Source organism: Anopheles marshallii, chromosome 2 (genome assembly GCF_943734725.1).
Source record: "Anopheles marshallii chromosome 2, idAnoMarsDA_429_01, whole genome shotgun sequence".
Classification (NCBI taxonomy): domain Eukaryota; kingdom Metazoa; phylum Arthropoda; class Insecta; order Diptera; family Culicidae; genus Anopheles; species Anopheles marshallii.
Genome location: NC_071326.1, coordinates 19321323 through 19345350, shown reverse-complemented (window position 1 = coordinate 19345350; position 24028 = coordinate 19321323). Strand labels below are relative to the sequence as shown.

Below are 24028 nucleotides of genomic sequence, written 5' to 3'. Positions count from 1 at the left end.
GCACCCTGGGCTGGGACACGGGAGTAACAAAACTCGGGTGGCTCAAAAAACAAGAAGCGCTCCGGCACACTGTCTGGAAAGCGTGTGTCGGCTGGAACCGGCCGAATGGAGTAGCAGCAGTTTTGTTAGTACTGCTGTTACGGCTACTACCATTGCTGCTGGTGCTGCCGCTGCGACCGACGTCCGATGGGAATGCTATGTAACGGCATATATACACACAGCAGCTGATAAGCCACGGTCGATCGAATAGCGTGAGAAATAAGTGCAGTGTGCGTTCGGAAGTCTTCCCCTGCTGGAGTGTATTCGTTGGTGCCGTTTGACGTTTATGAGACGGTGTGGTTTGCTGCATTGCCATACGCATCCAGTGCATCGCGTTCAGTTTTGGCATCCGAAATCCATTGTCCACCAGCTCGATGCCGGTACGGTCGGGATTCCTGCTACTGCTGCTTTGGCTCCACCAGCGACTTCCCGCATCGTCACAAGCAACCGAACCAGCCACCAGGGTATATGACGCGCGACACAGCCTCTACTTCAGCCTCTAATCAATGCCCTGCTGTGCAATTTCCCACTCTCTTCGTAGCGTTGCAGCGGAGGTCTTTGCATACTGCCGGAGCTGTGCCGTCCCGTCAGCGTGAACGTGTACGATGAGGTGCATCTGGACTTTTTCAGGTAATTCTCGTTGGGTGTGGGTCATCTACGGGGAAAGTGTGTCGCAACAGTACCAGGCTTTTGTACTGCACCGATCAACCATCATCGCGATCCTCTTTAATCTCAGCGTATCAAGTTTCGATCGTTCTAGCTCCGACGAGTGCCGGTTACCAGAGCTCAAGTGTTGCCCATTCGAACGCATCGTCCGTGCACCGGTAAGCAGAGGTAGTTGCTAGACATGTGTTTATTTTTGTTTGTGTGTTGATACAACGATTTCTTTGAATGGCAAACCCAAAACTAAAACGCACCGCAAGAATGCTCTTCGAACAGCAGTGTGAAGCAAATGGCACACTGGCCAGTACAACCTATATAGCGATCGCCACATTCGCGAATGTTGATAAGCTGGTTCCGTGTGCCGAGGAGGCCGCCATAGCAAAACAAAAAGAAACCGATCGCCAAAACAAATGCCAAAAAGTTAATTTCTTTTGCACGGAAATGACCCTTGACTTTTAGACGCTTTGCTGCCTGACCTCCTTTCGCACACAGCACAGCGGTAACGTGATGGGGAGTTTTCTAACGGGTTCCATTTTGTTTTCAGGACACCGAAGCACCGGATGAGACCGAGATCGTTTGCGCGGCCCGGAACAACAACGGCATCGGGCACGTCGAGCAAAAGGACAAAACTCGCGCCAAATACGGTGGGTATGGGGAGGATATGGATTGTTGGCATAAAGTTGGCAGGAGCTAGCGTCACGTATTTTATAGCCCAAGTCGGGCAAAGTTTCGCCGGCTACCACAACGCATTGTTACCATGGCTCGAACATTCGCTTTGTTATTAGTGGTGCATCGAGGTTGGTGCATTTTTATGCACTTGTGTTGTGTTTGGTTTGATGAAAATCATTTCGACTTGTGATGATACTGTTTTATTGCTAGAAAACTGCCCGACTGGCACTCAACATACTCTGGACAACTCCTACTGCGACAGGCTGTCGTAATTATTGGAGCGAAAAAAATTGTTCTTCCAATGTATCGGACATGTCTTCTTCTTCTTCTTCTTCTTCATGTCCAACAATACTAACAATAGACGAACGAAAGATCCACTCAAACACTCTTAAATTATGGAACCATAAAACAACTCTTTTATAATTATGTCATTATGTCTTTCAGGTGAGTTCCCCTGGATGGCGTTCGTGTACACGGCCCAGCCTGAATACGAGCTGTATCTGTGCGGTGGCACACTAGTACACTCGAAAGTGGTCATCACGATCGCGCACTGCATCGAGAATCGTACCAGCAGCGAGCTACGCGTACGCCTGGGCGAGTGGGATCTCGAGCATATGGTCGAGATTTATCCACCCCAAGACCGTGCGGTCGTGGCAAGTGTGACGCATCCGCAATTCTACAGCGAGCTATTGCTAAACGACATCGCCATACTGTTCCTGGACGAACATGTTGAGTTTACGGAGGTCGTCGGAATCGCCTGCCTGCCGCCACAGAACGCAAACTTCGATCACAAGCGATGCCTGTTCACCGGCTGGGGCGAAGACGAGCGGGGCCGCAACTCTTCCGTGCTTAAGCGCACCAAACTCCCAATCGTACCGAACGGCCATTGCCAACGGGTACTTCGACGCCATCTGCTGAACCGCAGCTTCCGGCTACACCAGGGCTTCCTGTGTGCTGGTGGCGAGTCCGGTAAGGATGCGTGCCGTGGTGATGGTGGATCGCCACTCGTCTGCCCCATACCGAACTCGGAGAACCAGTACTACGTGGTCGGATTGGTTGCATTCGGGTACGAGTGTGGTACGCAAGGCGTACCGGGAGTCTACGTCAATGTTCCTCACTATCGCGACTGGATCGATGGGGAAATCGAAAAGATGTATCATGTTGATATCTTCGTTTAGCCCTGCCACTCACCACAGGCTAACCTTCCTTCTAGTTTTACACGCCCGTTTGCTTTAGTCAGCAGTAAGCTTGCCATAAAAAACACGTCTTTAGCAAATAAACAGTTCGTACTTACCACGATAAAACATTACGCAACTATAGAACTATATAAATACCTCCGGGCGTACCAATGTGCCAAACTGCACCATTTTATTGGAACCTTACTTTGAAGGAACGTTCATTTACATTCGTGCAAATCTACCCACATGCCAAACCTGACCAGGGGGGCCGTTCGTCGCCAGTAAACTTGTCCACCTTTCCGTACGATGTGTATCGCATTTTAATGTTGTCGTAAAGCTTGTTTTACGATCGCCAAACGATCGTAAAAACGTGCTTAACGATTATTTGAAAGCATAATAATTTGTTATTCGGGGACTCGCCGAGTCAAGTTCACCCGTTGCTATTGAGAAGCAACAAATGATCTTCCGGAACGAAAAAGCAAGCTGTTGCACCGTAAAGAAGTCTTAAATTAGAACCCATGTTGTATCCGTAATAGGCAGTAAGCAGGTGAGGAATATTGAATGCAAGTAAATTACGTTATATTTCTCAAGCTGGAATGTAAAATTTGCCAAATGAATGATGTACTATAGTCTAACGTCTTTTCTGAAAAGTATGTATCATATGCTTATTCTTCAATAAGGTTAAGCTCGTTAAGGATGTTATCGGGCAGCCCGTTAAGGATGTTATCGGGCAGCCCGTTAAGGATGTTATCGGGCAGCCCGTTAAGGATGTTATCGGGCAGCCCGTTAAGGATGTTATCGGGCAGCCCGTTAAGGATGTTATCGGGCAGCCCGTTAAGGATGTTATCGGGCAGCCCGTTAAGGATGTTATCGGGCAGCCCGTTAAGGATGTTATCGGGCAGCCCGTTAAGGATGTTATCGGGCAGCCCGTTAAGGATGTTATCGGGCAGCCCGTTAAGGATGTTATCGGGCAGCCCGTTAAGGATGTTATCGGGCAGCCCGTTAAGGATGTTATCGGGCAGCCCGTTAAGGATGTTATCGGGCAGCCCGTTAAGGATGTTATCGGGCAGCCCGTTAAGGATGTTATCGGGCAGCCCGTTAAGGATGTTATCGGGCAGCCCGTTAAGGATGTTATCGGGCAGCCCGTTAAGGATGTTATCGGGCAGCCCGTTAAGGATGTTATCGGGCAGCCCGTTAAGGATGTTATCGGGCAGCCCGTTAAGGATGTTATCGGGCAGCCCGTTAAGGATGTTATCGGGCAGCCCGTTAAGGATGTTATCGGGCAGCCCGTTAAGGATGTTATCGGGCAGCCCGTTAAGGATGTTATCGGGCAGCCCGTTAAGGATGTTATCGGGCAGCCCGTTAAGGATGTTATCGGGCAGCCCGTTAAGGATGTTATCGGGCAGCCCGTTAAGGATGTTATCGGGCAGCCCGTTAAGGATGTTATCGGGCAGCCCGTTAAGGATGTTATCGGGCAGCCCGTTAAGGATGTTATCGGGCAGCCCGTTAAGGATGTTATCGGGCAGCCCGTTAAGGATGTTATCGGGCAGCCCGTTAAGGATGTTATCGGGCAGCCCGTTAGGGATGTTATCGGGCAGCCCGTTAAGGATGTTATCGGGCAGCCCGTTAAGGATGTTATCGGGCAGCCCGTTAAGGATGTTATCGGGCAGCCCGTTAAGGATGTTATCGGGCAGCCCGTTAAGGATGTTATCGGGCAGCCCGTTAAGGATGTTATCGGGCAGCCCGTTAAGGATGTTATCGGGCAGCCCGTTAAGGATGTTATCGGGCAGCCCGTTAAGGATGTTATCGGGCAGCCCGTTAAGGATGTTATCGGACAGCCCGTTAAGGATGTTATCGGGCAGCCCGTTAAGGATGTTATCGGGCAGCCCGTTAAGGATGTTATCGGGCAGCCCGTTAAGGATGTTATCGAGTGATCCCATCCAACCACTCTTTTAGCTTCGCCTCATTTGATGGGCCTCGTACCAACCTCCTTCCCCCATCTCAGAACTGTAATTTTTGAAATTAGACCATGACTCCCCTCCGGGGGCATTTTGGGGCCCCAACTATCATTCCGCCCAGGGCCTCCCAGGGGTTTAATGCACCACTGGCAATAGTTGCATTAAACTAAAGTTTTTTTCTTACTCGTCAGTACTTACTGGCATGTTAACGATGTTTCGTTGAACTGCATCTTTCTAATGCACGGTGCTAATAGGTTAGGATTAATAGTTTGCCGACGTCCTCTGCCTAATCGCTTCGAAAGCAAGCTTATTACTGTTCCAGCTAAACAAGTCACACTCATACCGAAAAGGGTAAAATACATGTACGATATATGATAGATTGGATAACCTATTTCGTCCAACTCTTTCTGCTCGTTGGTCCTAGATACGTTTACGTAAATCTCATATGGACATTCTTCCACCGATACAGGTTTCGTGTCGAACGTCTTGTTGCCTAAAGCGATCGAATATTCCGCATTGTAGCACATGTAGAACATGGTTACCAGTCCTGTAATGCCTCCGTATAAAGCTCCCTGCGTGAAGGTATAAAAGAATTAGCACATTAATATTGATCAGAAATATTCCTTGATCAGTACACTTACCGTTCCATTAACCCAGGGCATCAGAATACCCATAACGAACATGCCGAGCAACGGTGCTGCTGAAGCAGAGCTTAACGTCATTGCTAACTGCATCACCGTACCTAGATGCTCTACCAATAAAGATAGCAATACTGATAGTACACCGTATACCAGCACAGAGCCTCGTATAATGTAGCCGATCTGCTTCTCTGTCAGCGGCTTCTTACAGTATGGTTTGCAGAAGTCTTCTAATGTCACGGCCGAAAGAGCATTTAAAGCCGAGGACAACGAACTAAGAGCCGCACTGAAGATACCTGCAACGAACACTCCAGTCATGCCCGGGTATGCCGCAAACGTTTCCATCACAAACAGTGGCAACAGTTGGTCCTTTGCTCTGGCCAACTCTGTCGTTAGAGGATCACAACGATGGTACGTAGCGTACACGAGCATTCCGAGCAGGAAGAATATCACATTTATACTAATCCACCCAACCACAAAACAGCTTAAAGCTTTGCGAGCATCTTTCAGGGTAGGAAGGGACAAGAACCGTTGAACCATATCCTGACTGCATGCTATACCCTCGCATACCCACACCGGAGCTCCAAACAGCATGATCTAGAAAGAATGGCGAAGTGTTGGATTGGGATCAAAGATTGGTGCCTCTAGCCGTTCGCCATCCACATTACGTTCTAGAACTTCGGCAGGCCCTCCTACATCTAGAGTGCCTTTGATCAACACAGCCAGCAAAGCCAACAACGTCACCCCGGACTGGATCACATCGGTCCATACCACTGCTTTCAGTCCTCCCTGAGGAAATTAGAAATTATTAAATTACTTTCCACCACCAATAGATATTGTGATTCTTCGGCTTACAATGCTGGTGTAGAATATACAAATTATGCAAACGATTGGTGTAATGACGTGGACGCTCAGTCCGGTTACTGGAAAAAAACATGGAGTATTGTACATCTCTAACTCTCTATACAGTACTCGCAAATACCTTGGTTAAACGCCAAAGCAGGAACGTAGATCACGATAGGCATCCACAGCAACTATCCAATGCAACATTAAAAGAAGGTTAAGAAAACCCTAAAAGTTCAATTGCAGACTCTCAATACTTACGCAAGCCAGTGTGAATAGAATCGCCCCAAACAGTCTCATCCGTGAGTCGAAGCGATGTTGAAGGTACTGAAAAAACCATCCTCCTTACAATTCGGTATCCATAATAGTAATGTCGATCTTATCGACCCCATTGCTTACCTCATATGTAGAAGTTATCTGTAGTTCGTGAAACACCGGTAAGAAAAGGTAATGCATTAGCACACCTGCAATCATCATTGAAAACACAATGTAACAGAACTGTGTGCCATAAACGTAGATCTCAGTGGCGGTTCCCAGCATTGGAACACCCGACACCCAGCTGGCCACTAACGAAACGGCAACGGGGAAAATTTGCATCTTTCTGCCTCCCACTAAATAATCCTGAGCTTCCGCTTCGTTTCCGGGCGACGACTGTCCATGACGATTGCGGTTTAGATGATATCTGTACCCGTAGAAGATTCCAATCATGATGCAGCTCGCCAACATCAGCACGAACACAACATAGTCAGGCCAATTGAAATGTTGCAACGATCGACCAATCGAGTCGATTGTTTTTCCCGAAACGTTTTCGTGAATCGAAGCATTGTACAACGCTTCATAATGTGGATAATCTTCCCCACTGCTACTTTCCAGCAACCGATCACTTGCCATAATCGCACTCGACTGAGAAACACTTGGTGTAGTGTCCGGTCTAGCTAGAACAGAGCCATGCAACCTGATAACGCCCAACGAACCAGTTTTCCACAGTGTCTATTAAATAACCAAAATGTTGTTGATAGTGATAAGAGGTAACAATGTGCCACTGACCAAAAGTTCGTACAGATAACGATTATTGCATACCGGCGCGATCTACGAGTTTCAACGACTTAACGAAACGATCACTTGTATCCACTCCTGTGAAAGGTTTCAAAATGAAATATTTCAGCGAATCAAATAATATCCTTTGGGATTTCGATTATCCGAAATAAAATCAATTGTGACTTACAGAAACAGGGACATAAGTTCTTCAAATTAAGCATCAATTCTTTTATTCATAAACAATTGTTTAAACGTTTCGACGATGCTGGAATTTCAGCTACATTCAGTTTCTTTCATCTCAGCCTGTTTTCTATCTGTTGGCACGGCTTGGAATGTAAGCGGTATTCCGCCCGCCTGCATTTTCCGAATGCAAGGTGCTAACAACTTCGGATCGATCGGCGCTTGATGGTAGTTCCCGCGCAGTTTCGTGAGAAAACTTACAACCGTTCCCGCCAGGCACGTCACGCTAGTTCCGAACAGCGTGAAGTACATGTATGACATGTGATAGATTGACTTTTCGAACTGTTCGAGATCGGACTCGGCATCTACCAGCCCATCTGTTCTGTTGTACGCATACTCATATGAACACTCTTCCACCGATACGGGCTTTGTGTCGAAAGTTCTACTGCCCGATGCGATCGAGTACTGCGCCTTGTAGCACATGTATAGCATCACAAACAATCCAGTAACACCTCCGTACAAAGCTCCCTGCGAAAAAAGATATTATGATGAACGAGCAGATTGGTCATTCCAAAAGCAACTTTTACCGTTCCATTCACCCAAGGCATCAAAATACCCATAACGAAGAGTCCGAAAAGAGGTGCTCCAGAGGCGGAACTGAGTGTCATAGTCAACTGCATCACCGTCCCTAGATGCTCCACCAGTAAAGATAACAATACGGACAATGCTCCGTATATCAACACAGAGCCTCGCATGATGTAGCCGATCTGCTTCTCGGTCAGCGGCTTCTTGCAGTAGGGTTTGCAGAAGTCTTCCAGCGTAATGGCGGAGAGTGCGTTCAATGCCGAGGACAGCGAACTAAGAGCCGCACTGAAGATACCAGCAACGAACACTCCAGTCATGCCCGGGTATGCCGCAAACGTTTCCATCACAAACAGTGGCAACAGTTGGTCCTTTGCTCTGGCCAACTGCGTTGTCAGCGGATCGCAACGGTAATAGGTAGCGTACACGAGTATTCCGAGCAGGAAGAATATTAAATTCACTACAATCCAACCAATCACAAAGCCTTTTAAAGCTTTGCGTGCATCGTTCAGCGTAGGTAGAGACAAGAACCGTTGAACCATATCCTGACTGCAAGACACTCCGTAACAAAACCACACCGGAGCGCCGATCAAGATGATCCAGATTGAGTGTCGTAGCGTAGGATCGGGATCGATGATAGGTATCTCCAGGCGATCGCCTGCAATGTTACGGTGCAGTACTTCTGCAGGACCTCCAATATCGTACGTCCCTTTGATCAGCACCGCCAGCAAAGCCAACAACGTCACCCCGGACTGGATCACATCGGTCCAGACGACTGCTTTCAGTCCTCCCTGGTGCAAAGATCAGTAGATGCGAATGAACAACCTGTCACCGTTTGTCAAATAATCTAAAACTGAGCTTACAATGCTGGTGTAGAACACGCAAATCATGCAAACAATCGGTGTGACAACGTGTATGCTCAATCCCGTCACTAACAATGAGAAAGAACGCATAGAATTCATTGCACCATCAAAACAGTTTCCTCACTACACATACCTTGGTTGAACGCCAATGCTGGGACGTAAATGACGATGGGCATCCAAAGTAGCTTGTGGGTAAATGTCGATTAAACATCCTTTAATCATAAGCTCCATCACTGTTCAACCAGCTTCATATACTTACGCAAGCCACCGTGAAGAGAATTGATCCGAAGAGCCGCATGCGTTGGTCAAATCGCCGCTGAAGATACTGTTGGAGAATGGACCATGCGTTACTAGTTCGGAATGCACTTCAAATCGTCCGTTGCACTCACCTCGTAAGCAGAGGTAATTTGTAGCTCGTGGAAAACGGGCAGAAAAATGTGATGCAACGCAAACCCCATTATGATCACGGCAAACACTATGTAGCAATATTGCGTACCGTACACATAAATCTCGGTAGACGTCCCCAGCAGAGAGATACCGGAGATCCAGCTCGCCACCAACGATACCGATACCGGAAATATTTGCATCTTCCGACCACCGACCAGATAGTCCAGCGCTTCCGACTCTCGGCGCGCCTGCTCCCGGCGCCGTTTGTGCTTCTGGTGGTCTTGGTAGCCGAAGAAAATCCCAATCACGATGCAGATTAGCAACATCAGCACAAACACTACATAGTCGGGCCAATCGAACCGCTGCAACGATCGACTGATCGAGTCGATCGTCTGTCCGGACATGTCGGTTTCGTCGTAGAACGTTGCTTCGTCGGTCGAATAATCCTCTCCGCTACTGCCATTCAACAACCAATCGCTCGACATTGTTGAAGCGATACGGACCAACCAGCACGACGTACTCGGCCGGCCAATGGAACCGGGACTGACCAGCCGGACTGATGACGGCACCGCTGTACCAATTTTCCACCACGTACGTTTATCTAGCCACATTGCCTATGAATCCCTTCATCAACAAAGATAAGCATTAAAATATGATCGCCGGACAAGGTGTGTGTCAAGATAGCCAAAGAATGGTTTATTTAACGTCTTTTAAAATTTTCCTAGCTGGGTACTTGCTTATGAAACTTCGTGTAAAAATGACCAAAACTGGTTAATTTTGTAAAGAACTTTTTAGTAATGAACGTCACCAATCTTCTGCATTGCAGCACGATGCACTCGGAGAATACCCTAGAGATCAACGTCAAACTACAAAGACGTACCACGAGAATGGACACACTGTCTGTATGATTTATTGAGATGATTTCAGAGTAGGTCAGAATGGTGACGCTTTCGGTTACGGGTTGTGATAGCGTGTTACACCAAATTTACATCTTGTTACCAACTAGCGCTGTAATGGTCATTGCTTGTACGTGATGGAAAACATTAAAACTCAACAGAAAATTTATTATTCCTTGAAGAGCATATTTATTTCTTGTCGGAATCAACTGTTCAACTGTTTGTGAACACTCTTGCAATACACTCGCACCAACACACAACCATACTAGCTACACTGGATCTCCCCATGGTAATACTCTAATCCGAACAGTTACTGTACAGAGATAGTGGCGTTCGGTTTTGTACCACGATCTTCACCCCGCTGCCCACTTACAGCTGGATGTCTTTGGTTTCGAACTCATGCAATACCTCTGTCATGTGATTAGACTTGCTGTCCCGGGTGCGATAGAACCGGCGCAGGAACGGTGCCAATAGTAAGGGATCGATGTCGTCGGTTTTCGAACGCGGTAAGATGAACGAGGACAGATAGCCCACTACCGTGGGCACCACCGAACCGATCATCGTGTAATACAGAAACGACACATGATGCAGCGACTTTTCGCCCGGTGTAGAATCCTCCACATACAGTGATCCATTTTTCGGCGTAAACTCGTACTGACAACCTTCCACGGTGACCGGTTTCTCGGCGAAAACGATCTCTTTGAGGGCAATCGAGATTTGTGACCGTATGACAATGTACGACATTAGTGCCAAACCTGCTGTTGTTCCCACGATGGCACACTGCAAATGGGGATTCATTCCGAAGTTGTGGGCAGTTAATATGATCCATTAACTACTTATTGAGAATTCTTACTAATACTTACACTTCCATTGATGCGCGGCAAGAAGAAACCCATCACGAATAGACCAAACAGTGGCCCCAACGTAACCGGGCCCAAGCTCATCGACAGCTGCAACACGGCGCCCATCTTCTCTACAACAATCACCATCATAACGGCCAGCGTCCCGAAAGCGAGCACCGTGAAACGCATAATGTATCGCGTTTGTGTTTCGGTCAGCGGTTTCGACACGAACGGTTTGCAGAAATCTTCCAGCACGATGGCGGACAGTGAGTTCAGTGCCGTGGATAGTGAGCTAAGGGCGGCACTGAAGATGCCCGCCACAAACAGCCCAGCCAATCCCGGGTACTCGCCAAGCACTTCCATCACGAGCAGCGGCACCAGTTGATCCTTCGCCTTGGCCAAACCCGTCGACAGTGGGTCGCAGTCGTGGTACATGGCAAAAATGAGCAGCCCATTGTAGCAGCACATGGCCAGCAGGGTGGTCGTTCCCACGAGAAACAGCACCAGTGCCTTCCGGGCGGATCCCAGCGAAGGTAGGGACAGGTAGCGCTGCATCATGTTCTGGTTGATGGAGTTGGTAGATGTCCAGAAGAAGGTACCACCGATCAGCAAAGTCCAGAATGTGTTGCGTGCCGTTGGATCCAAGTTGAAGCTGGACATATGAGGCAAACATTGAGGCAAACCATGTGCGTGAATGGCTGATTCTTGCAACTTACTCAGGCGGTTCAAATCTTCCACCAGCCGAATTTCTCTCGATCACTACGCTAAGCCCCCCGACATCTGCCGTGCCTTTGATGATGACTATAATCATTGCGCCTACCATGATGCCCGTTTGTATCACATCTGTCCACACGACCGCCTTCAGTCCACCCTTTAAGAACACAGTTTAGTTTTTAACGATACTGAAACCCTGTTGGCGGCGATTGTATAGCCAACCATCGCTTACCAAGCTTGTGTAGAAGATGCACACCAGACAAACAATTGGAGTAATCACGTGAATGTTAACACCAGATACTGAAAATGTAGAACACGCTTGAGGACACTGTCTTTACCGTATGTGATCTAACTATACCTTGGTTAAAAGCAAGTGCTGGAACATAAATCACTATGGGCAACCAGAGGATCTACAAAAGCACACACACCAAATTTAAATTCGTCCCAAACTTTAAACAACGTATCAAGGAGTTACTTACACTGGCCAGAGTAAATAATATTGAACCAACTAATCTCATCCGTTTGTCGAATCGCAATTGTAGATACTGAAATTGAATTGTAGAACAACTGTTAAAGCTCTCCGCTTCCAACACACACCCTCACGCGTATGTCACGAACCTCGTACGCGGACGTTATTTGCAAATCATGGAAGACTGGCAAAAAGATGTAGTTCATCAAGAGACCCATCAGCACCACGGCACACACTATGTAACAGTACTGCACACCGTACACGTAGATTTCCGTCGACGTACCGAGCAGTGAGATGCCGGAGATCCAGCTCGCCACCAGTGACACGGAAACGGGAATTATTTTCATCTTACGCCCACCAACCAGATAGTCCAGCGCCTCCGATCCACGCCGCGCATGCTTCTGGCGCTTGTGCTTTTGATGGTCCTTGTAGCCGAAGAAGACACCGATCACCATACAACTGATCAGCATCAGCACGAACACTACGTAGTCGGGCCAGTTGAACCGTTGCAGTGATCGACTGATGTCTTCAACACTTAGGCCAGCTCGCTTTACACTGTCGGTGGTAAGAAGGGCATCTTCCTGGATCATCGCCTCCATGGAATGTGTGGTACCTTCCAGTACGGTCACATCCGCCATCGTGCCCAAACTGTAGCCGGTGTATTAAAAACCTGTTGGGTGGTGGTACCAGCGCTAACCGTTACCTTTGGTTCACGGAATTGAATTCACTTTGGGGCACGCGCTGCCTCGCAGGACGATCTACCGACTGAAATCCATCCGAAGCGAACCGGAGATTGTTAAGCACCGCTTATATTAGATAGGACCGCTGGATAGTAAATTATTTCCCATAACTAACGGTCAGAGATTTCCAGACAATGGTAAATACTGATAAGCAGCATTATCGTACGATCGTGACGTAGTTGGAGGCAGAACGTGCAGTTCTATTTGAGCGTCCCCGTGACGTGGGAAGTGAATTTATGAGCTGTTTGTACCTAAAGCTTCCTCACATACTTTTATCTACGCTAAGAATATTACACGAATATGAAGAAGCAGTTTCACACTCAAAAGTGGTGTGATACTCGCATACTTCATTCCTAAAAGTAGTAGTATATTCCAAACGTGAACCGTAAGGGGATGTGGTGATGATGTGAAAAAAGATCTAAAGCAGAAACCTGGATCTAAAACACCTGATCTAAACCGGATCTTAAACACCCACCTTAACACGATATGCCCAACCAAACAAAAGCGTAGTACACTGCACAAACTGCTGACCAGCACAACGTTCTGCGATCCAGCTTCTGAGCAACTGAGCAAGAATTGAACGGCCAACTTTCACAACCACTACTGCTGACAAACATTGTCCGACGAACGGAGATAAGCGAGCGATGGAGAAGGTGCATAAATAATGCCCCTATGTCAACGTTCTCGGTGGATGCAGTTTGCCGTCCACCAAAGACGGAAATAGTCGTCCGACCAGCCCATCTTACAGATATGATAAGACAACCTCTTGACTTTTGATCATTACCATTCAACACCACTTTCACGTGTAATCCGCTTGTGGGATGGATAAGCGCTACATCAGCGTGGCGTACTTGTGAAACACTATGCTGTACAGTTCGGTATCTGCTTTATTGAAGGTGTGCGTTGTAATTATAGTACGCGGTACAGCTTCTGGGAAGTATATCTTTCTAACAAATGGGGCGACCAGCAGCGGATCCAGTTTGTTCGGTTGCTGACGTCGCAAGATGGCGGCGGTAATGGAACCGACGAGAACGGTCGTCACGGCACCGATGAATGTGTAGAACAGGTAGGACACGTGATGGATGGACTTTTCTACCGGTTGTGTAGGCAGTGTTGCGGATGTGTTATACCCCGGTGGTAGTACGAACTCGTACTCACATCCTTCCACCGAAACAGGCTTCGCTGGAATGAGCATCTCTTTTGCCGCTACCGCTATTTGTGCCCGTATGACGATGTACGACATGGTGCACAGTCCACATAGCGCTCCACCGAAAGCACTCTGTAATATGGAACAAGTACGCTTCAGGCACAGCATTCAAACTGTACAGGGTGTTAAATACTTACGGTCGAATCAACCCACGGTAGCAGCATCCCCAACAGAAACAATCCTAACAACGGACCCAAAGAAATTGGCACCAAGCTCATCGATAGTTGCAACACGGTACCAAGCTTTTCCACCACCAGCACCAAGACGACAGCCACTATGCCGAATGCTAGAACGGTTCCACGCATTATGTACCGAGTGCTTCGTTCGCTCACCGAGTTCTTAACGAAAGGTTTCACAAAATCTTCCAGCACGATCGCCGAAAGCGAGTTAAGTCCAGTCGAGAGTGAGCTAAGCGATGCACTAAATATGCCGGATATGAACAATCCCGCCAGTCCGGGATAATTACCCAGCACTTTCATCAGCAACACCGGCAATAGTTGATCTTTCGCCTTCGCCAATCCCGTGGTCAGGGGATCACAATCGTAGAATGTGGCATATATCAGTAGCCCATTGTAGAAGCAGGTCATCAGAAGAAGAATCATACCAACCGTGAAGCAGATGAGAGCTTTCTGAGCGTCGCGAAAGGTAGGTAACGCCAGATAGCGTTGGATCATCATCTGATGGATTGAATTTTTGGCCACCCAGAAGCTTCCGCCACCAATAAAGATGGACCAGATCGTGTGCCGTTCAGTTGGATCGAGGCTGAAACTAAACGATATGGTTGTGAGTAATGACAAGATTCGATTTCAGGCCGTTTTCCGTACATACTTTGGAGGTTCAATCCTTCCACTCGCCAAGTTCCTATCGATCAGTACACCAAGCCCACCAATGTCGGCTGTTCCCTTAATTACGATCAAGATCAGAGCACCAATCATGATGAACATTTGAATCACATCCGTCCAAACGACCGCTTTAATACCACCCTTTGAAGTAGATATGGTAGTAGCTAGTACCGTCAGAATTGAATATCCCAGCTCGTCCACTTACCACCAACGTGTAGAAAATGCACACCATGCAGACACTCGTGGATACTATGTGTACATTTATACCAGACACCTGATTGAATGCCAAAGCAGGCACATAAATTACGATCGGAAGATGAAGTAGCTAAAACGACACCCCAGACTCTGTTAGTATCTATATTGAAATGATGTTCACCTCACATCTAGCGATGCTCACCGTTGCCACAGTAAATAGTACTGATCCAAGCAATCGTATTCTTCGATCGAACCTCAGCTGTAGATAGGCATACGCAGACGTTATCTCGAGACCCTGGTACACGGGCAAAAATATGAAGTTCATACAAAACGCCATCAGCATGATCCCAGTAAAGATGTAGCAAAACTGTGTCCCGTGCAGATACGTCTCAGTGGACGCACCCATAACCGCAATGCCGGAAATGAAGCTGGCAATCAGAGACATTGCAACTGGGAAGATTTTCATCTTTCTTCCTCCAACCAGATAGTTCAACGCTTCCGAACCACGCCGTACGTTATGTTTTCGCTTCCGCTGCACGCTCCAATCTTTCCACCCGAAGTACACACCGATCACCACACATATTAACAGGCTTGCCACGAACACGATGTAATCCGCAATGCCAAACCGCTGCAAGGATTCGCTCACTTCGGCAACGGTTAGCTTGGAGGAGCTCATCGTTGAGGTGCGTACCGTATGGACGAACTGTTCAAACTACAGTCAGCAACATCCCCCGGACCAGCCGGATGGCATCACTGGCACGTCTGACGGATTAATTTATCTCCACATGCAACGTGAGAAGCTGTCAAGATATGATCCGCGTAATCGTAACTATTTATAACAGAATCGTTTGCATCCTGCGGAATCTTTATCCGAACCAGTATGCAGTGTGCGCTGTTAGAAAACGGAAATGGAGTAGCGTGCTGATGGACTGATAAGGAATTGGCTTTGTGGATTACTTCAACATCACTGGCCGTACAGCTGCAGCATTCTATAAAGCTTACACCTGTTCGGAGAGCAGGATCAACGAGGACTGATGATAATTACGAAGGAGATAAAGTACCTGTTTGCTGGTTTGAGACGTTGAAGGCGAAGATATTAGAAGACATGAATGAAGATTCCAACTTCCTTGATGCGATCGTAACTTCAACAATGTAACGATCAATATTCGTAGACATATTGTTCGTGAATACTTTGAACCCCAACAACTTCTAGCATCTACAAGGCTTAATTAGGCATAGCTAGTTATATTTTTGTAAAAACTTCTACGTTCGAGTTTACTTACTTATAAGACTGCTACGTGAACGATAAAATTGACTAGATAATTGAACCAGCTTCATGATAATCTGCAGACAAGAACTTGTCCACTTTACCACCATCTTACGAGATACCATCATAACGAGTGAGTTAAATATGTTCAATTGAGAAGTTCAAGGAGGTGAATAGTCTGCGGATTCAAATATCTTTTTACTTACTTGTTTGTAGATTCATTGTCGATGCTGAATATTCATCCTTGCATTCCTTCAGATGAAGATCGTCATGAAAAATACTCGTTTTTTAAGTCTCATTACCATTTTCTTCCTCGTAGAAAAAAAAACATTTTCATTTCAACAACATTATTTCCTACATTCCTTCGAAGTTATACTTGTGTTTTAGTCGTCGTCGTACCAGCAATCCTTTCACTAGCTTCACCCAATTTTTTAGCACCGTATTCTGTTTCTTTTCTATCTTTTTCTGTGCCGCTTCGTCCTGATGCCGCTGCCAAGCCTCCAGCAAACGATCGCGATGTTCTTCGCATATTACAATGCCTTCAAATATGGGATGGTTACCGCCAGCGTGCACCCCGAAACCAACCACTGCCACGGCATAGTCGATTCCAAGCTTGCGGCAAATGTGCGACAATCCATAATCTGCGGAATAACAATCAATCTTTAATTATCTTGGCAACTATTGCTGGCTATTCATTGAAAAATACATACGTTTCAGATGTACCGTGCCTTTCGGTAGCATACATTCTTTGAAGATTTCAATATTGCCATAAGCATTGCGCGGTACAATACCATTGACGGGTTCCGGCGGGATGTATTCTTCCGTTTGCCAGTAGCCAAACAATTCCAGATCGGCCGGCTGACGCTTCAGTTTGGTGCGTACAATTTTATACGGTTGCTCGTAATGTCGAATAACCTTCGCGTGCCGCAGCCAAACCTCACGCGAATGCAGCGTATGTACGCATTCCCGGGCATAAAGCGGTTCTCCTTGCACAAAACCCAACGGTGGTGCATCTGCAGGGTAGATTGCTTGAAATTTTTGCAAATGTCTATGCAAACAGTACGAGGGATGATTTTTACATCTGGAAGCAAAAGCGAATAATTATTTAGAGCAACTCAAAAAAAAAAAACCATTCTGATTCGAACCCAGATAACTTACTGCGCAATTGTGGTTGGTCTTGGTGCGCGAAGTTTAAGCTGTCGAAATTCGAACTGCTCCTGCAAGTGGGCTTCATCCAGCACACGAGAACGGTACGGGGCAAGCGTTTTTTGGAGCCATTTCGCATCGACTCGGTTCTTCAGTGCGAGCTGTTCATTGCGCCATCGATAGCGCGGTGACACGTCGACGATGGTTCCATCCGCTTCCCAGGCAAAAGCATACAACGGCGGTGACAGAATGCGATCTATCACAGGGTCCAGACAATCGATGCTCCCTAGCCCAGCTTCCACCACGGTCCAACGCCGTTCTTTTTCGAGATAACATTCAATCCAAGTATCAAGCTCAGGTATACGATATTTGTGTTCCGTTTTCTTCACACTCTCGCTCGCAGTTGCTGATGACTGATGTCGAAGTTTGGCCAGTTTGGTCACTTCGTTGGATGAACTCTTACGATCACACGTTACCGTAGATTGTTTCGTCGAAGGCTTTTTTCGAAAGTATTTGGAAGATTTGGAAGACGTTTGTGAAATATCTCCTGTTGTCCGATCATCTTTTCCAGCTGTTTCTAGATGTTGCTTGCGAAGCTTTGCAAAGTTTGGCATTCCTGTACACATTTTTATATTCTCGCGTTCGCTAATCGTTTGTGTCTTTGGGTGCTTTTTCGAGAAGTATTTAGAAGATATCAGCTTCAACACCTTTGGTTCCCCTTTTGTGACATTCTCCGCTGATCTTTTGCTAGTACGACCTTTAGATTCACTTGAAGATGAGATTAATTTCCCCAACCGAGGTTTAGGGGTCGTAGGGTCTATTCGTGCTTTCTTGTTCGAAGTTATATCCTCATCGGCCCCATCGAGCTGTGATAGATGAAAGATTTTCTGTATTTCCGGTTTACGCTTTAGTATTTCCGTTGTTGTCAACGGAACATTCCCGTACCGTGGAGTAGCGTTGTTATTTTCCGATGGAGCGATAGGACATTTCTCCTTCGGAGCGGGTTTAACAGTAGGAGGATGTTTCGGCACCACGTCCAGATTCATCACCAGTCTCGCGCGAACGCTTAGAAAGCGGAACAGAGTAAGAAGAATAACGTTAAGCATTTTCCGGGAAGTTACCTCACGGGCAGCAAGCTGACATTCAAAGGCATCCCGCTGGTTGATGATCCGTGGGGCATTTTTGGTAAGCTTCATCACAGTTTTATAGTGTGATGTTACGGATTGGATAAAACCGAGACTCACTGTTTCGCCCATGGCAATTTCGCTACTTCCAATCAGTTCATACAATTCCGAAGCACATTGAATAATGCCACGGTTGACAGTTTTATTAATTCGAATGCCATACGCAAGCAGCAGAAGCAGATGCGTTTTGTGTGTGTTTAGGAACATTTTTCTCTTAAATTCCTGTTCTAAACGTTTTAGCTTTTCGTTTACATCCAGCACGCGTTTAGTCTTTGGCATGCTGCTAGAGACGATGATCTCGAAGTTGTTTACCAGCTCCGTTTGAGCATTCTGGTCAGCTACATGTTCCCAGTCGAGATCGTCTTCTGCACACGGAATCGCTTGAACATCCTCTGTTTTATTCAGCCGGAACGGAACATCAAGGTCATCGGTTTGCGTCTGCTGGAACGTTTCTATTTCCTTCCTTCTGCGTTCAAGTGACTCATTACAGACGTTAACTTCTTTTAGCATCCTGTCGTAATCGGATACCTGAGTGAATATTTGGTTCATTTGATCTTCCTCTTCAACGGTTATCGCATTTACATCCTCAGATTCGGACGACAGCTCGGACACTTCTCCATTCTTGATAATATCGAAATCTTTCTTTTCGGTGACAAATTCACCTTTTAACGTTTGAGTAAAGAATGTTTCATCCAGATTTATGGTACTGGGATCAACGAGATGATCGCCAACACTGCTTGTATCTGTATCACTCTCCGATAGCTCTGGCTCATGCATGTGTCGATCCTCCGCAGCAGCTCCTTGTTTAGTAGGCTCAGACAAAAGCTCCTTTAGAGACAAACTACTTTCAACGTCCTCACTTGAATTAGTCACATTTTGTTGTTTAGATACACCGGAAACCTTTCTCGTTCGTAAAAGTTTTCCTAACTTTCCTCTCGCAACACCATTCATCGCACTACTTTGGTTTACCGGCTGTGTTATTGTTTTCCATTGTAAACAACTGCCGTTTAGAAGCTGTCAAAATCAGCTGTCGCATTGCCAACTACAACAACAAAAAAGTTAACCGCGTTTAAAATAAACATTCTACTTTACTTTCTTCTATTTTATTCAATCTCGCTTAATATTCCCTTCATTTTATGCTCATACAAAGCCAATCGTTTTGCTTTTCGATCTTTGGAATACGGTTTCCATGCTCTATCAGCGGCACGTGCCATTGATTTGTACTGGACTTGTGCGCGTAGAGATCATATTTGAACGGGGCCTTAATTATAACACGTCCATCCGGCATGATGGAAAGCAGCGAGTACTGATGTTCCTGTTGCCAGCGTTTAAACACACCGCTCAGCTCATCGCCCAGCATAAACGAATGCTTTCGCATAAGATCCCGCGAAAAGAAATCTGTCTTTGGACCACTTTCCAGCGCAGCGTACAACAGAAACGGATCGTCCTGGGACCTTCAATGAAAAAAATACACATTTTATGAGCGTTGATTCCGAAAAAAAAACATATAGTTGTACGTACAAATCTTCGGTAAGGAACAGAAAACTGTTTTCGCGAATGTACTTCATCTCCTTCGATCGCCACTTGTCCATATGCCGTCGGCCTATAACAAGCACCCGCTGCTTTTGCCGGACATAATGCCGAACAACGGCGGCTACTTGTTGCGCGTAAACGGTGGGATTTTTTTGATTACCGGAAGAGAAAGCCACATTCAGCCCATCAATTACCACGTCGTACGGGAGAGTTTTCTTTAGAAACGTTTGGAAACGGTTCAGCTCTTCCGGGGTAGTGCGGTTAAAAATCTCTCTATTAATAAGCACCGCCTCGAGAAACGCATCCCTCATCCGCTGGAACATGTCTTTCGTCACGATAATGCTGGACAGGTTTCCTTTGCAGTGGGAACACTTCCCACTATCCGTGATGCGTGTTTTATGCACATTGATACCAAGATCCTGTGGCAGCTGCAGCAACTCGTTCCCGATGCGTTTCGATAGGAATACAGCATGATCGTTGGTGAATTTCAACATTCGTTCCAGATTTCTCGAAAAGCTTTGACCTTCTCGAATACGGCTATATTCTATCCACGCTAGGAAGCTTTCATCGTTCGGAATGCGCTTATTCTCACACATTTCCTGCAAAATTAGCCAGCCCGTTGATTCGTCCCCTGTCTGGAAAGCTTTAGTCGCAATGCAATTGTACGATGAGCTATCTGGTGTACCAGTGATTTTGATCATTTCCAACAACTCCAAACAATGCCTCCAGTGCTTGGTGAGTGTCAATGCATTTATCGCATGCTCGCATGTATTGGCATCGAGAATTGCATTCTGTTCCCGTAGTTCAGTGTACATCCGCCAAATGTCAGCTTCATCTTGCTCGCTTATTGCATCCTCTTTTAAGCGGTAAAGCCGTAGCAACTTTCCAACGATGGCTAGGTTCGTTTGAAGTCCTTGCTGTTGCAAAAAACTAACGTATGATTTTCCGATACGCAAATTTGGACAAAGCCCCAGCACAACGCTATCAACATTTGTATTGTTGAACCTTCGTTCGTTCAATATATCCAACCGAATGTTTCTCCATTCTTCTGTCGTTAGTGTGTTGCTCTCAGTAAGCTTAGCCTTAATTGTTTCAATCGTTGCCGTCGCTGGCTTGAGCTGTGGATTTTTCTGATAAATACCAGCGTAATAACGTACATTTTCACTAAAAACTAACTTTCGCAACCGAAACACGTTCGACCTGAAACACATTTTGTAAACAAACAATGCCGGTGAACAGCTGTGGCGAATTCGACTTTTCACTTGACGAAACATTTGACAGCTTGCAGACATATTTCGTTAAATATTCAAAATGAAGACCCAAAACTCGTTTTCTTTCAAGGTTGGTAGAATTGTGTTTCACAAGAGAAAAAATATTCATCAAAACGGGTCATTGTTTATTGAGCTTCGCAGACATACTTTATCGAACTATGTCTTATTGAATCTGTGTGTGATCTATTTTTTTTTATTATTAGTGGTGGCAGTTTGTTTGCTTTGTCTCATCAACGGAATGAGTTTAGAGCCTTTTTTCAATGTTTCCTCACTGTCGTTACAAGATCAATTAATGAGTTGCAATCCTCCCTTGAGCCGTAGTACAAGATGAACAGTGGAACCCTTGATTATGCTATATTCCTGTAGCTGACGGCCATCTTCCAGTTGTTTACCAGCGAAGATCATGCGCTGCTGGTTTGGAGGAATTTCCTCACGCTCATCGATCTGTTTCTTGACACTCTCCACAGTTGCCTCCGGTTCTGTGTCTACGGCAATGGTCTTGCCAGTCAACATCTTCACGAAGATCTGCATACCACCCTTGAGACGCAGGACCAGATGGACAGTAGAACCCTTGATGATACTGTATTCCTGTAGCTGACGGCCATCTTCCAGTTGTTTGCCAGCGAAGATCATGCGCTGCTGGTTTGGAGGAATTTCCTCACGCTCATCGATCTGTTTCTTGACACTCTCCACAGTTGCCTCAGGTTCTGTGTCTACGGCAATGGTCTTGCCAGTCAACATCTTCACGAAGATTTGCATACCACCCTTGAGACGCAGAACCAAATGAACAGTAGAGCCCTTGATGATACTGTACTCCTGTAATTGGCGGCCATCTTCCAGTTGTTTACCAGCAAATATCATGCGCTGCTGGTTTGGAGGAATTTCCTCACGCTCATCGATCTGTTTCTTGACACTCTCGACCGTTGCCTCAGGTTCTGTGTCTACGGCAATGGTCTTGCCAGTCAACATCTTCACGAAGATTTGCATACCACCCTTGAGACGCAGAACCAGATGAACAGTAGAGCCCTTGATGATACTGTACTCCTGTAGCTGACGGCCATCTTCCAGCTGTTTACCAGCGAAGATCATACGCTGCTGGTTTGGAGGAATTTCCTCACGCTCATCGATCTGTTTCTTTACGCTCTCCACAGTTGCCTCAGGTTCTGTGTCTACGGCAATGGTCTTGCCAGTCAACATCTTCACGAAGATCTGCATTCCACCCTTGAGACGCAGGACCAGATGAATAGTAGATCCTTTGATGATGCTGTATTCCTGTAGTTGGCGGCCATCTTCCAGTTGTTTGCCAGCAAATATCATGCGCTGCTGGTTTGGAGGAATTTCCTCACGCTCATCAATCTGTTTCTTGACACTCTCAACCGTTGCCTCCGGCTCAGTATCTACGGCAATGGTCTTGCCGGTCAACATCTTCACGAAGATCTGCATGGTACGGCCTGTGGAAGATGCCAAGGTGTAAGGTTTAATCGATATGGATGTTTCATAGCGCTACCCTTACCGTTTAGCTCAGATCGTATTAATTCGATAATTAACGCTAGTTCAGCCCAAGGACACCTACTTGTTTGAAACCTTCGAACAATGATCGAGGGTTTTTATACTATCGATCTTCCTGTGTGTGTGACATAATTGCAAGCAAACAATAGAATGTTGTCATGCTGCCAAAACAAAAACGAAACACAGAATCCACCAAGACTTTGGCATTGACTTTGACCGAAAACAAATAATTTCTCTGCCAAGATGAGAGTCAACGCCCCGCCTGCGTGGTTGGGTACACTCGTCACAAAATCACAAGGGACACCTACTCGTTGGTTATCAGCTGTTCCATGATCCTGTACAGTCATCGAACACAGAGGGAAATTGCTTTTCATTTCTGCCGTTACTCCTTTTTATTACTCTCTTCTCAAACGGCACAACAACCTCACGAGGTCTAACCTGCCATTTCTGACTTTTTTTGACTTTATTTACCCGTAGCCAGATTGTGAATCCTGCGTACGAAGGAGTGGTCCGAATGGGATTTTTGGACCGATCCTGGCGTCTGAAGACCGGCGCCGCTACTAATACACCACCAGGCTGCGCCGTTTAGCTAATAGATAAGAAACTACTTTAATAAATCCCCTAAAATCTTTCCATTGGTTTAACCGATCAAATGCAACATGATACTCATGTAAAACAGTAAACAACCATGCGGAAGGCGCCTTCGTCCTTTTCTCTGCCAAGATTTTCTGATAGAACGCGCAAGCCTTTACGAATTCTACTCTTGCAATGCGTTAAACGCGTTCATTTTACACTATAAAAAGCTCTTAGCATGCTGTCGATGGGCTCAGTTTGATTTGGCAATAACCTCGATAGCAAAGCTCTTTCTCTGGTGATTTAACGTTCTTTCGTTAAGGTCTAAATCCTTGCTTTTAAAAAGCGATAGTGAAGAAGCGATAGTGAATAAGCAGGAAGGTAAGGCATTTTTCAGACAACTTTTCCAAACCTTCACCGTGTTCATGTTCATTTCATTCAACAGACGATCGGCATCGTATTGCATTCAGAGACGAGACAGACATCACATGGCTGTACGGACGGTTGTAATCGTGAGGAAAATAAGGTGCAACGTATCCACAGCTAGTAACCTTCTTCGATGGACAACGAACTTTTATTTTTAACCACGCTTCATTTACGCG

The 24028-nt window shown here is 46.3% G+C and overlaps 8 protein-coding genes across 8 annotated transcripts; 1 reads left to right on the top strand and 7 right to left on the bottom strand.

Moving 5' to 3' along the window:
- The first annotated feature begins 413 nt into the window (after positions 1-413).
- On the top strand, positions 414-2549 carry LOC128718956 (phenoloxidase-activating factor 2-like). The gene is made up of 5 exons (XM_053812574.1): positions 414-503; positions 581-669; positions 776-863; positions 1247-1346; positions 1816-2549. The coding sequence occupies exons 1-5, from the start codon at positions 414-416 to the stop codon at positions 2547-2549; spliced, it is 1101 nt and encodes a 366-aa protein (XP_053668549.1).
- A 2152-nt stretch (positions 2550-4701) lies between these two features.
- On the bottom strand, positions 4702-6879 carry LOC128716405 (sodium-coupled monocarboxylate transporter 1-like). The gene is given in 6 exon segments (XM_053811328.1): positions 4702-5079; positions 5149-5934; positions 6001-6068; positions 6128-6179; positions 6250-6315; positions 6388-6879. Coding segments are annotated over 6 exon segments (1842 nt in total).
- Positions 6880-7299: 420 nt separating this feature from the next.
- LOC128706721 (sodium-coupled monocarboxylate transporter 1-like) lies at positions 7300-9523 on the bottom strand. The gene is made up of 6 exons (XM_053801664.1): positions 9041-9523; positions 8911-8976; positions 8785-8836; positions 8652-8719; positions 7794-8579; positions 7300-7734 (listed from the first exon to the last, which is right to left on the bottom strand). The coding sequence occupies exons 1-6, from the start codon at positions 9521-9523 to the stop codon at positions 7300-7302; spliced, it is 1890 nt and encodes a 629-aa protein (XP_053657639.1).
- Positions 9524-10303: 780 nt separating this feature from the next.
- LOC128709760 (sodium-coupled monocarboxylate transporter 1-like) lies at positions 10304-12597 on the bottom strand. The gene is made up of 7 exons (XM_053804778.1): positions 12109-12597; positions 11970-12035; positions 11849-11900; positions 11723-11790; positions 11493-11647; positions 10798-11428; positions 10304-10714 (listed from the first exon to the last, which is right to left on the bottom strand). The coding sequence occupies exons 1-7, from the start codon at positions 12595-12597 to the stop codon at positions 10304-10306; spliced, it is 1872 nt and encodes a 623-aa protein (XP_053660753.1).
- A 934-nt stretch (positions 12598-13531) lies between these two features.
- Positions 13532-15619, bottom strand: LOC128707122 (sodium-coupled monocarboxylate transporter 1-like). Its single transcript, XM_053802068.1, has 5 exons — positions 15146-15619; positions 14954-15073; positions 14735-14889; positions 14044-14674; positions 13532-13978 (listed from the first exon to the last, which is right to left on the bottom strand). Exons 1-5 carry the CDS (start codon positions 15617-15619, stop codon positions 13532-13534), a joined length of 1827 nt encoding a protein of 608 aa, XP_053658043.1.
- Positions 15620-16564: 945 nt separating this feature from the next.
- On the bottom strand, positions 16565-19491 carry LOC128709614 (DNA repair protein complementing XP-C cells homolog). The gene is made up of 3 exons (XM_053804619.1): positions 17369-19491; positions 16921-17291; positions 16565-16851 (listed from the first exon to the last, which is right to left on the bottom strand). The coding sequence occupies exons 1-3, from the start codon at positions 19489-19491 to the stop codon at positions 16565-16567; spliced, it is 2781 nt and encodes a 926-aa protein (XP_053660594.1).
- Positions 19492-19669: 178 nt separating this feature from the next.
- On the bottom strand, positions 19670-21347 carry LOC128709615 (mitochondrial ribonuclease P catalytic subunit). Its single transcript, XM_053804621.1, has 2 exons — positions 20062-21347; positions 19670-19994 (listed from the first exon to the last, which is right to left on the bottom strand). Exons 1-2 carry the CDS (start codon positions 21345-21347, stop codon positions 19670-19672), a joined length of 1611 nt encoding a protein of 536 aa, XP_053660596.1.
- Positions 21348-21629: 282 nt separating this feature from the next.
- Positions 21630-22787, bottom strand: LOC128709617 (polyubiquitin-like). The gene has a single exon (XM_053804622.1). The coding sequence runs from the start codon at positions 22785-22787 to the stop codon at positions 21630-21632; it is 1158 nt and encodes a 385-aa protein (XP_053660597.1).
- Positions 22788-24028: the final 1241 nt, after the last annotated feature.

Bases quoted from the DNA above. Each gene is read 5' to 3' on its own strand.
- LOC128709614 (XM_053804619.1), bottom strand. From the start codon at position 19,491: ATGAATGGTGTTGCGAGAGGAAAGTTAGGAAAACTTTTACGAACGAGA. The intron at 17,292-17,368 runs GTAAGTTATCTG...TTTTGCTTCCAG, and splicing joins AGACCAACCACAATTGCGCA to ATGTAAAAATCATCCCTCGT. The intron at 16,852-16,920 runs GTATGTATTTTT...GTTATTCCGCAG, and splicing joins AGGCACGGTACATCTGAAAC to ATTATGGATTGTCGCACATT.
- LOC128706721 (XM_053801664.1), bottom strand. From the start codon at position 9,523: ATGTCGAGCGATTGGTTGTTGAATGGCAGTAGCGGAGAGGATTATTCG. The intron at 8,720-8,784 runs GTATGTGTAGTG...TCTCATTGTTAG, and splicing joins AGCATTGGCGTTCAACCAAG to TGACGGGATTGAGCATACAC. The intron at 7,735-7,793 runs GTAAAAGTTGCT...CTTTTTTCGCAG, and splicing joins TGCCTTGGGTGAATGGAACG to GGAGCTTTGTACGGAGGTGT.
- LOC128709760 (XM_053804778.1), bottom strand. From the start codon at position 12,597: ATGGCGGATGTGACCGTACTGGAAGGTACCACACATTCCATGGAGGCG. The intron at 11,901-11,969 runs GTAAGTAACTCC...GTGCTTTTGTAG, and splicing joins TATTATTTACTCTGGCCAGT to ATCCTCTGGTTGCCCATAGT. The intron at 11,429-11,492 runs GTAAGTTGCAAG...TCATATGTCCAG, and splicing joins GGAAGATTTGAACCGCCTGA to CTTCAACTTGGATCCAACGG.
- LOC128709615 (XM_053804621.1), bottom strand. From the start codon at position 21,347: ATGTTTCGTCAAGTGAAAAGTCGAATTCGCCACAGCTGTTCACCGGCA. The intron at 19,995-20,061 runs GTACGTACAACT...TTTTCATTGAAG, and splicing joins CTGTTCCTTACCGAAGATTT to GTCCCAGGACGATCCGTTTC.
- LOC128718956 (XM_053812574.1), top strand. From the start codon at position 414: ATGCCGGTACGGTCGGGATTCCTGCTACTGCTGCTTTGGCTCCACCAG. The intron at 864-1,246 runs GTAAGCAGAGGT...TTTTGTTTTCAG, and splicing joins AACGCATCGTCCGTGCACCG to GACACCGAAGCACCGGATGA. The intron at 1,347-1,815 runs GTGGGTATGGGG...TATGTCTTTCAG, and splicing joins CAAAACTCGCGCCAAATACG to GTGAGTTCCCCTGGATGGCG.
- LOC128709617 (XM_053804622.1), bottom strand. From the start codon at position 22,787: ATGCAGATCTTCGTGAAGATGTTGACCGGCAAGACCATTGCCGTAGAT.
- LOC128707122 (XM_053802068.1), bottom strand. From the start codon at position 15,619: ATGAGCTCCTCCAAGCTAACCGTTGCCGAAGTGAGCGAATCCTTGCAG. The intron at 14,890-14,953 runs GTAAGTGGACGA...TCTACTTCAAAG, and splicing joins GCATTTTCTACACGTTGGTG to GGTGGTATTAAAGCGGTCGT. The intron at 13,979-14,043 runs GTAAGTATTTAA...TCCATATTACAG, and splicing joins TACCGTGGGTTGATTCGACC to AGTGCTTTCGGTGGAGCGCT.